General features: G+C 43.8%; 1 protein-coding gene across 1 annotated transcript in view; it reads left to right on the top strand.

The window, feature by feature from the left end:
* LOC119443942 (uncharacterized) overlaps positions 1-10,796 on the top strand; it is a 134,245-nt gene extending 123,449 nt beyond the window's left edge. Inside the window, exons 7-10 of the mRNA XM_049660475.1 lie at positions 1,545-1,623; positions 8,138-8,232; positions 8,888-8,995; positions 10,394-10,796. Coding sequence (XP_049516432.1) covers positions 1,545-1,623; positions 8,138-8,232; positions 8,888-8,995; positions 10,394-10,516 — 405 coding nt within the window. The 3' untranslated portion in view covers positions 10,517-10,796. The remainder of the gene's footprint in view (positions 1-1,544; positions 1,624-8,137; positions 8,233-8,887; positions 8,996-10,393) is intronic.
* The last annotated feature ends 1,362 nt before the right edge of the window (positions 10,797-12,158 follow it).

The raw sequence follows: 12,158 nt of genomic DNA, 5'->3' as shown, positions 1-12,158 counted from the left end.
CATGAGAGTAGTGTTGAACTGCACACAATATTATTTTAAGTCTTACGTGTGAAAAAAGTCGTAGTTTCGCCCGAAAGCCGAAGCATCGATTGCGATCGCAAATTAGCCGACAGCTATACAAAGTAAGGATAGTAGTTTTATCGTCCGTAGAAACTTGTAAACATTCACTTATTAGCTATATTAACAAGCATGGTGTCGGCGCGCACAGGCAAACATGAATACATCACACTCGATGAGCGCGGACACGCGCTGTCAAACGCCAACGTGAGGAAGCACCGCAGCAGCAGCGAGCGAAGTGACCTTCGTGCTGCTGTCTATCGCTACAACTCAAACTGAGCGTCGAGAACACACAGTACGCACAAAGCTATGAGCCGCCAACGTACCTACACTGCGTAGACTTTGCCACCAATGCAGATTGCTTCCAAGATATCCCATGCGCCACCGCGCAGCACCCTCGCTCCCTCGCCAGTGCCTCGAGCACGACAGAAGGCGCGCTTCCCCTTTCTAGAATCTCCCTCCACTTCCTCCCCGCTTTTCTTTCTTGTGCGCTCGAGATTTGGCCGCGGTCGTCGTCTCCCCTCACATGCTTTCACTCACACATACAGCATATGGTGCGCAGCGATGGCGCTATCGCCCTTGGACTTTATACGGAACATCTATGCGCCATAACCAATTTTAGGGCCCCAATGCGTCACTGACACCCTCTTTAGATAGCAAATATGGATCTCAAAGGCTGTGCTTTTGTTAGCGTAAACCGAAAATACGTCATAGGTGTCACCCCCGGCACTTGTTTGAAGTGCAGCATTACATGTGATTATAACTGCATGCTGCCAATGTGTCCATCATTTCAGTTTCTGGATATACCAAGTGACATCTGTGAAAACTAGCAATATATGAAACAATATCAATTTGTGTGTGTGTCGCATGTGCAGAACATTTTTTTCTCCACGAGATTTGCAATGGATGGAAATGTTTACCAAGCTTCTCGTAAGAACGTACGAATTATTCAGGTCTTTGAATGTAAATTGCAACTTACTTTTTCAAAATACTTCAGGATGTGAAAAATCAGCTGCTCCCAAATGCCAAATTGCCTGTTCCAAGAATTGCTCCAAATCAGAGGTCCTCAGTAGCATCACTGCTTTATTGATTAATTGTGAGTGGCTGCTGAACTACTATGCAATGGTACGTCCTGACCAATGAAGGGAGTCGGGAAGTTAAAAATTTATTGGCAAAACAAACATAATTCATTACACCGGTGCATTTGAGCTTATAAAAGCAGTTTAGATGTTTCGCTAAAATGCAGCCTCAAAATTAGATTTCACAAATAAACATTCACTTTTTAATTAAACAGAGTCAGCCTTCGGAAACTACTCTCGCGTCTCACGGTTTACGAAGACCGCCTTTTCATTTCAGGGCAGATGCCAAGTGAAAATTTTGTTAGTAGTGGATATAGTCAGCCTGTAAACCTGTTTAGTGTCTAATTTGTCATAATTGGTAAAGATTAGTGTTTTTTGGTATGTGCATGAGTTTTTGAAACATTGCAGCAAGACACCTGGTTGCGAACTGCTGCGCTGGACTGCCTGGAGGTGCTGCTACCTCATGCACAGCTGTTGGCCGATGACGGTGAGCTGTGCAGTGCCGCAGTGGCTTGTTTAGTTGCTCAGTTTCATCTGTGGTTTTAATGTTTGAATATAAATATGAGAAAGAAAGCTTGATTTCATTGTGTAATATAGACTTATAGCTTTCACATGGTCATGGGGCCGTGTTGCACAATTTTTGTGGAAGAGCCTTACAAGCTTACTGTTGTGACTCAGTGGCTAGGTTTTGTGCTACTAAGCCTGAGATTGCAGATTTGTTTTCTGGACATGAAAAATTTTAAGTCTAGGGTTTCACGTGCCAAAACGATGATCTGATTATGACGCACGCCATAGGGGGGCGGGGACTCGAATATTTTTGACCACCTGGGGTTCTTTAATGTGCATGTAATGCATGGTAAACAGGCATTCTTGAATTTCTCTTCGATTGACATGCAGCCGCCATGGCTAGTATTTGATCATGTGACCTCGTGCTTAGCAGCGCAATGCCATATAGCCACTAAGCCACCACGGCGTAAAATTACTGGGCAAGGTGGCTGTGTTCAGATGGAATACAGCCACCACATGCATGCTACCCTGCATGAGGGCACGGTGGCGTGAGGTGGGGAGTGCTACGCTTGTCCTCGGTACCAGCGTGCGTGACAACGGGGATCACTGCTCCTACAAGGGGCGATGACAAGCGGCTATAAGTAAGGCTCAATGTAATGCTCCCTTGGGTGTTGTCGCCGCTGACACTGGCGGCACAATTTCCCCGCAATGAAGGGCGGATTTCATCATTGGTGGAACGAAAGCATGCGAAGAAAAGCGTAGTGCCACGTAAGACGGGCTGTGCAGCGATGATGGCTGTGATATGACGCCAGAGTAGCGCGTTTCGTCTGTATGGAAACAAAGTGCTGCATTAGCGGAAGCGTGTCTGCAGTGGCTGCTGTTAACCGCAACCACACATCTACGTGCTGCCTCTCGTGATCTTTCGATGAGCGAGGCAGTTGCGCCATACTTCGCTCCGTTTGCAATGTGCCGTACGAGACAGATTGTCCGTGCTAGCTACGCTACTCGCAGCGTTCGCTTCCCAATATAAACTGTGTACCTAAATAATCATGAAAGAAAACATTGACATGCGAAATGAAAACACCTGTGGAGCTGCGCTCAAAGAGAGTATCGTAATTATCGGTGAATTTTCGTCCTTTTAATGTCAACTATCACTACCCCCGCTTGCTCTTTGATCCAGACCGCTCTCTTCGTGTCTCTTAACGTTATGCCTTACGTTTTTTGTTCACTCGCTTGTTGTAGCTGTCCTTAACTTGTTCCCAAGCTTCTTTGTCTACGTCCAAGTTTCTGCCACTTAAGTTTGTACTGGTAGAATGCAATGAATGTACCCTTTTCTATTCAATTACAGCGTTGAGCTCCCGGTCATGATTTGGTTATGGCGGCCATATGCAATACGACCTGTTTTCATTCTTCTGTAAATTTCCTTCTCATGATCAGGGTTCTCTGTGAGTAATTGACCTAGATAAACTTCTGCGCAAACTGTATATGCTGTCTGCCGATCATGAATTCTTGTTCACTTGACAGCCTATTCAACATGACTTTGTTTTCTGGATATTAATCTTCAACCTACTCTCACACTTTCTCGGTTAAAGTCCTCAAAATTGTTGCAATGTATCTCCAGCGTTCCTGAACAGGACATCATCATCAGCAAGCTGGTTGTTGAGATATTTGCTGTACGTTTATCACCGCTCCTAACCCTTTTCAGTCTAACAGTTTGAATATTTCTTCTAAGCATGCAGTGAATATCATTGGAGAGATTGTGCCTCCTTGCCTGACCGCTTTCTTGATAAGTATGCTTTTTATTTTCTTTCGGGTAATTAAAACATATGAAGTGGGAACTATCACTGAGACTGAGTCAAAGCGAGTCTGAGGAGTTGCAAATATGTGCGCTGTGGCTATGGAAGTTACACATAAATGAAAGGAGTTTCCAGTTGTCAGCCAAATACTGTAAACACCACGGCCTTGATGTGAAGCTTATTCAGCCCTTCAGTACAATCTATACGATATGCACTTACAACACTAATTACCATATTTGCATGATTCTACCGCACCACTGATTGTAATGTGCAGCTATATTACCTCCCAAATATAAAAAAAAATAACGTGGTGGCAATTCTACCTTGCACATAAAGTAATGAAACCTTAGTCGATGCGTACCATTTTGAAACGCTTTTATGGAACATACAAAGGCACACAGACAAGCACACAGCCGAATCTTAGTGGCTAGTTGCTATCGGAGTCAGACGACACCTCCTTCTCGCTGTCTATCGACTGCAGAAAGTCATCTTCAGTTCCATTTAATGCATTAGAAATTCTTGAAGGTTCACGCAACCATCGTCTGCGGGAGGGCACTCCACGCACCATGGACCTACCTTGCGATGGCTCTGAGCGTCTCATTCTTGGCAGTGTGGCTAGCTACCTTGCATTTAAGTGTTTTTTTAGCAAGAATCAGTTTGGTTTTTGATTTTGTGTAGAATTAGTTAGGATTGTAACGCACATGCAAATTACAACGCACATTTTATTAAAAAAAGATGTGCATTAGAATCGTGCAAATACGGTACACACAAATGTTTTAGCTTTATCCAAGCACACTGAATTGAGTGATCGAACTGTGTACTGCCAGGAGAGCGCAAAACATAGCATAATTTGAGCGTCGCTAATGCTAATCTTGCTGATACGACGCGTTTCAGTGGCCACCCTTAGCGTCATGCATGGCTCACATTGCTCACTTCGCGATACCAGACCACTGTGGCCGGCTTTTTCATGCCATCATCTTGACCTGATTACTGTGGAGCAGGCGCGGAATGCTGTGACTGTTGCCGGCTGGAAGAAAATTCTTGCGCTTAATTCACAAAGACCTATGAAGGTTTTCCTAAGTGAAAGAAGGAAAAGATAGAAAGAACATCACATGAAGTGACTGAAAGGCGTGAGTGATGTCATTCGTGAGTGAGGCCGAATCTGAGGTTGGTCTGGGATTTAGTATAAGCACCTCCAGCCAGTCACAAGACGACGATGGCTGTCGTCTATTGTCGCTTCTCTTTGTCATCTAGTCTTACCATGGCCTGTTGCCCTCTTGCTGGGTTTGCACATGCAAAACAAGAACGTAGGGGTGTCTTTATGAGCGTTATGCTGCCCGCGTGCTTTTTTACCAGAAACGAAGTGTCTCCAGTGATACACGTCTGTGCGGTTATGTCATATGTAAGAGGCCGCCTGCGGCGCAAAAAAGAAGAAGAGCACGTGAAGCACAGTGTTCGGAACGGCACGAGCTCTCGAGGCGCGTGAGCCGAGGCGTGATCGGGGGATGAACGGCGCTGTCGGTGGATTATCGACGTGGCTCCGGGCCAGGAAAGTCGCATCGCCAGCTCCGCTCTGGCGACGGGAGACTTGGGGGTCTGGTTGAGTCCGTGACGTTGGCCGTCCAAGGTGTGGCCGTCGACCTCGACAAGTTCGAGCGAGGCTCCTGGACTGGCTGCAGCCTCTCACGGCAGGACTGGGCACCCCAGAGAGGATCCCCCTTCTGCGGCAGACCGGCACGTTCGATTCTCCGCGGGACGCCACGTCGGCACTCACGAAGAGGTAGCGACGCATCCCGACGCTAGGCCTACCCAGGTGGGCCTAAGTAACGCCGAGCGCCATCGCCGACGAGCTGACGAGCTCATCACCGACGAGCCGACGAGCTCACCGCCGATAAAGAGACAACGCGAGGCGTTGGCACCTACGGCACTCTCAACGCTTCCGACGAGCCCGACACGTGTGCGACAAGAACTTCAAAACGACGATCCGTAAGAGACGATGACGTTTTGTTTACGATGCAGTTAGGCCGGGGCCAAGGTGGTCAGACTTTGACGAGTCAGCGCTCAGACTGACGTAGAAACTCTAAGACAGAGTTAGGCTCCGAGACAGAGATAGATTATTTTCGGGTAGTTTTGGCATTTAGTCAGAGTTTTGTATTTTGTATTCAGCAAGTATTTTTTGTTGAGTTATGTCTAGTTTCACGTGCCTTTAGTTTTGACTTTCGGTTTTAGTGTTGTGTGCTGCGTGAGTTCACCATCCCTGTACATATTAAATCCTCGTTTTCTGTGCCGCCGGTCGTGTCTCTCCTCCATCGAGAGTAGCGCATGCACGCAACTCTCCGCACTCCCAAACGAGTAAAGGTGACAAAACACATCACAGGTTACTTATAGAAATCTTTGCATGTGTGTGTGTGTGCGAGTTTTCATGCGACAGTTATTCGGTCCGTACGTTCGTGAGGTGTATCTTATTTTAGTGCTTGGGGGGGGAGGGGGGCTACGTGCCAAAAGTGTTTCGCAGCATCACGCTTGTATGAGCAGTCCACATGATTTCCATATCAATGGTGATACGTGATTTTACTCACCATTTCTTTTTCTTTATACGCCATCGTATTAACGTCCCGCTTCGCATCATCGACAGGATGGCCGTCCGTCGTTCACATACATTCACTCTCAACAATGAGCAACAAGCAATGAGGAAACAATGAGCAATACTGTGGGCACAGGCACTACATCGCTTCAGCTTAGTGCTGAATTAAAACTGTGAGCCATATAATATGAGGTTTATGCTAACAGCACGGAAGACTACAGCGAATTGTACAACAGCAACAAGTTTTCATGATTAGAAACGTACCGGTGTTTTCTCGTTTCATCTCACATTGAGAATTACATCCTCAAAAGCGCTGTGAAAATAATAATCCTCAGCCCTATGAGTGAGAGAGAGCTCATACTAGAAAAAACAATAGAAGTTCTCAAAACACATCCTTGACAAACTTGATGGTTGTCAGCATTGGACACCTGTCATATGTAAGAGGCCACCTGCGGTGCGAAAAAGAAGAGCACGTGAAGCACAGTGTTCGGAACGGCACAAGCTCTCGGGGCGCGTGAGCCGAGGCGTAATCGGGGGATGAACGGCGCTGCCCGTGGATTATCGACGTGGCTCTGGGCCAGGAAGGTCGCATCGCCAGCTTCGCTCTGGAGACGGGAGACTTGGGGGTCTGGCTGAGTCCGTGACGTTGGCCGTCCAAGGTGTGGCCGTCGACCTCGGCAAGTTCGAGCGAGGCTCCTGGACTGGCTACAGCCTCTCACGGCAGGACCGGGCACCCCAGAGAGGATCCCTCTTCCGCGGCAGACCGGCACGTTCGATTCTCCTCGGGACGCGACGTCGGCACTCCTGAAGAAGTTGTGACGCATCCCGACGCTAGGCCTATCCAGGTGTGCCTAAGCAACGCCGAACGTCGTCACTGAAGAATTACTGACGAGCTCATCACCGACGAAGTACCGATGAGCTCATCACCGATAAAGAGACGACATGATGACTACAAGGCGACTACATCATCAACGAGAGCACCAACCGCTGGGGAAGAAGAGCCGACAAGTCGGAACACACGTGGAACGACGGGTGCAGCAAGGTGACTCTTTGTAGCGTTTCAGGCGTGCATTTCAGCGAGATAGGACGGGGTTGCCTGACTTTGGGGGACTAGCCGCCACAGACAAGCGTAGGCGTGAATTACAACTTGTTTAGTGTATTAAGCTTTAAGTCGTACATGCGTTTGTATTTGTTCGCTATGTTTTAGTGTGCTTGATTTTTAGTTTGAGTCTTGAGTTTGTGTGCGATTAAAAATCTGTTTGCTGTGTTGCCATGCGCCTGCCTTCTCCATCTCTTTTACCACCTGCACGCCCCCGAGATCGGTGACAAAAACATCACAATCACATCACATCACATGTGAAAATAATAATCCTCAGCCCTATGAGTGGGAGAGAGCTCATGCTAGAAAAAGCAATAGAAGTTCTCAAAACACATCCTTGACAAACTTGATGGTTGTCAGCATTGGACACCACACTTCTATGTGCTACCACCCAATAAAGTGTCATAAAGAGTATGAAAAGTTCACATGGGCTCGAGGTTGTGACATCAGAGGGCATAAATGTAACATCATTGCCCGAGGTTAGTGTAGGATGAAACTGAACAGTATTGTATCGCATTGGTGTTAGTTACACAGCATTTAATTACATGCTTTATTAAAGCCTCACTTCACACAGATTCCAACAGGTGCATTGGATCTGCATAATTTTTTTATTTAGTGTAAAGTTGTATAATGGAGTACTTTATATGGTTATGTGCTTGACACTGAATAATTTTTCTATTGAGATGATTGTACACTTCGTTTTTTCTTGCTCTCATTTTTGTAATCAACAAAATCAATTATTTCTCTTGTTGCATGCAGATTCAACAGTTCTTTAGCAGGCACTTATCAGTAATTTCGAAAATGTCATTAACTTGCAAAATATAGGTAGAAACAGCAGCCTATTTTGTGTGTGATATGCATGATTACATAATTACTTGTTTAGGGATTCTGCTTTCTGTAGAAGGCTGTTGTCTCAACCAGAATGTTTCAACACACATTCTACAGCCCTACATGGCTGACTGTATTGAAGTCACTGCTGACTATAAACATTTTTACATTTGTGGGACATATGCAGGAGGCTACCTGAACTCTCTCTCTGCCCACCCATGGCTAAGCCACGTGCTGCTGCTCCGCTGCTCGAATGAAGACTTTACCAGGCTGCTTAATCTGGTGTGTACCACTACAGTGCATGTTTCATAAAAATAAACTTGGAAATGAGACAAAGAGTAGTGATTAGCAGTCACTTAAGCTATACAAAAAGAAAGTAAATATGATAATGGTGTTTGATAAATCTGAAGGCAAAAAAAAACAAGAAAAGCTAAGAACCAAAACTGCCTTTTAGTGCGGAGTAATACCTCCATGAACAAATTGAGTGGTTCGTGGGAGGATTAAGAAATAAAAGCAGAAAAAGTTGTGTACAGACATTATGATCATAGGCACACCAGCTTTCATGAAGCAATAAGTGCAGACCTGTGCCACCTCCTGTATGCAAGGCACAAAAGGAGTATTCATCACTTTCCTCTAAGCATTGAAATTGGGATTTATGGTCACTCACCTTCAAGCTTGCCTGCTGGAATAAACATGAAGAAACCATGTTTGTGTTCTACTGAAAAAAAAAGGAAAAGTGCAAAGAAGGCTAAAACAGTGTTTCGCTCAGTATAAAAACTTTCAATCAAGCAGAGCTTAAAAATTTTATTGAAACACAGGATGAAATTTTTGTACATGCTTCACAAACTTGTTATTTATGTTATGCTTTTTCCTGAAATGTCTGCGATTACAAGCCCTCTTTTTGTGTAATATTGTGTAAACTCTCATTTTCTGACAGCTGCTGGAGGGTGAATTTGTTAGTGAGTTGCTGGCAAGCCACCTACCGCAGATCACTGAAAGGCTGTGCCAGGATGACAGCAGCTTGGCAAGGGCTGTTGCTGCCAAGGTAACACCACTTCGCTCTATTGTTATTAGGTAAAGCAAAAATTATTGAGGAGGCAAAACAGCACGCTCGCCCACATCTTAAGTATTATCACAACACAGGGCACAGTGCTGAGGCTCAGAGCACATGTACCAATCCAAATAATGGTGTGACTTATTTTTTTTACTTATAATTTTAATACACTTTGTGTTACAAGGCTTATCTTTTTCCTGCAATAATAAATATTCCAGTGGCTACATTTCAAAAGCATTGTGTGGTGCACTATGAAATAACCCACCGAGCTGCTACTGTTTTAAAAAACTTCAGATGCTGTTAACTGCCTGTACTTCACAAATAACTTTGAGTTAACTTTATTTTATAGATTGTCTTTATTAAACGTACAATCTTTTGCATACGCACATGACTGAACCAATAGTCATTAGGCTAGTAGTGAATTCATTGCAAGATACAAATAACAAGGATGACAATGAGGCAGAATACACTTTACGGACCCATAGGCTCACAATACTGGAGACGTACAGTTCAAGCAGGAGAGGGGAGTTCTTTAACGATAAACAGCTGGGGTAGAATACATATAAACAACAGATTGTAATTAAAGCACAAGTACAAAATAAAGCAGTAAAAGCAGGCACAAAACTCTACATAGTGTAACAGTGGTGTAGCAACAAAAAAAAAACACAAGAAATATGAACAGGGCGGCATTGACAGTGAACTTGCTGGTAATGTGTTCCAGTCGCTGACAGTTGTAGCAATAAGCAAAAAGTTTAACAGATTTCTACGTGCAAGAAATATATTTTATGTTTTAACTATGTTTGTGGTGAATCGCCCTACCAACATGCTTCTGTAGTTTTCTTGTGGGTTCAAACCTACTCTTTGGAAGTAAAGCAACCAAAAGAAGTTTAGGCAGGCTGTTCTTCGTCTTTGAATTATAGGTCCCAAATCTGCTTATTGTAGAATCTTTGAAGGGGAAGTCATGCCTTCCGAATTGTTTATATACATTTCGAACAGCTAGCCTCTCATTTTTAAAGTTTTTTTTTTTATTGCTGTATCTTGATACAAATATTATCAAAAGTTGCATAAACATGTTTTACATATATTTTATTACATATAAACACCGCTCATGATGGTTTAACTTACTTCAAATCTTTCATAAAAGGCTTTTTAAACTGCTGGATGAATTATCAACCTAAGCAAACTGCTGAGCTGTTGTGTAGAATTTTTCTGTCCTACCCACAACTTATCAAACTACCATTGCTTCGAAATAGTTTGGCACACAACATACCGTTTGCTTTAACTAAAAGAACTTGAGCCTACCATGTTTAGCAATTTATTTAGAAGTTTGTGAATGTTTTCTCACGCCTGATGTATTCTTGCGCACAACCCGGTTTTTTCTGTCTCCAGCTGCTGTCCGGAGTATATAGCAGTCGGCTCAGCATTGAACTTCAGGGACAACTTCGACAATTGCTGTCCCCCAGCCATGCCACCGTCAGCGACTATCCAGATGCGAGCGATCTCACTCAGTGAGGTGCTTGCTTCATCTACACCCACTTGCGTCCGCTTACTTAAGCATAGCGCAGCTTTTCATATCGTTTCACATGTTAGGTGAACATGTTCAAACTCATAGGCTATATATTGTGTTTTTACAATTTATAACCATTGCATTTGTCTTGTCAATGTCTTCTTTTTAACTGCATTTTTACTACCTTTTATGTCAGGACAAGAAGACATGCTGTAGGACCTTGGGATACTTTTTTCATGTATCCCCAATAGTTGGGGCCCTCCGGTGCATCTTTATGAATAAACATTTTTTCTACTGTTTAACTTACTGTTTGGTCACAGTTCCCATGTCTACGTTGTCATAGGTTCCCTTAATATCTTGAAATGCTGTCCATAATGGTTTGTTTTGAGGTACTGAAATCTCTGTGCACTGAGTTAGTACAAATATATCCTCTAAGCGACTACCTGGTCTGAACCCATTCCGTAGTTCCCCTAGTACATCATTTTTCTCTACCAACTTTGACAGTTCTAATTTTATAGCTTGCACTGCCATTCTACATATCACCGACGTTACTGTAATTAGCCTGTGCAAGCTCATCCTATCCTTCTCACCTCTGCATTTGTAGATGAGGTTCACCTTGTTTTCATGCCACCCAACTGGAATTATCTTCATTTTAATCACTTGCTCGAAGGCATTAGTCAACAGTGCCTTGCTCTATGGACTGAGTTTTTTGATTAGCTTTATTGGGATTTCATCGGGTCCTGCAGCCGTGTTATTCAGGACATATACTTCTGCTTTTTTTTCCAGTAAAATTTTCCACGCTAAATTTTGATTTCTGAGGCTTCTTTGTTGTTGCTAGACCTCTTCGAGTCTGACCTACGCTTTCTTTCGTGTCAAAGTTATCCCTAATCACGTGTATGATGTACTGCAGTGCATCATCTCCTTCGAAGATGTTATCGTCTTCATCCCTTATAGCCACTTGCAAATTTTTAGTTGGCGCTCTGAGTGCGGTTACATGTTCCCAGAAATTTTTTGGTGTGCCTGTCTCTTTTGCGAATGTTAAGCACCCAACGTTCACTTGTGCATTAAATTTTTTCTTGCACAGACTCACTCGCTGCTCTTTCTTTTTCTCAGTATTTTTTCCATCTAAGGAGCACCTTTTCTTCGTGTAATCCCAACTTATTGGCGATTCTCGATAGTCTCTAGACGCATGCTTACGCTCTTCTATAGCTTGCTTTATTTCCTTGTTCCACCACTTCCGTGGTTTCCTCTTTCAAATTCAACAATTTTTGTGCCGTGTTTTGTTTCCATGCTAAATTTTCATTTCTGAGGCTTCTCTGTTGTTGCTGGATCTGTTTGAGTCTGACCTAGCTTTCTTTCGTGCCAAAGTTATCCCTAATAACATCTGTGATGTACTGCAGTGCATGATCTCCTACCAGTTCCTTATATTCCCAGACTGTTGTAGGAAACGCCTCCATTTTCTCTCAATTTTTTTGAAGCTGTGCTATTTGCTTTTCATTCATTTATAAAAATTTTGATGGCATTGGTTCGTCTATTGCGTTATAGAATCTCCCAAATTTTAAGGTTAAACGTTTATGATCGCTACCCAGGCTATCTTTTCCATGTTCACTTATCAACTTTTGGTCTAGTCATTCGTAGACTGTTTCT

The sequence above is a fragment of the Dermacentor silvarum genome, chromosome 1 (assembly GCF_013339745.2).
Source record: "Dermacentor silvarum isolate Dsil-2018 chromosome 1, BIME_Dsil_1.4, whole genome shotgun sequence".
In the NCBI taxonomy this organism is placed as follows: Eukaryota; Metazoa; Arthropoda; class Arachnida; order Ixodida; family Ixodidae; genus Dermacentor; species Dermacentor silvarum.
The sequence above is the reverse complement of the archived record's forward strand: the minus strand, read 5'-3'. Positions and strand labels throughout refer to the sequence as shown.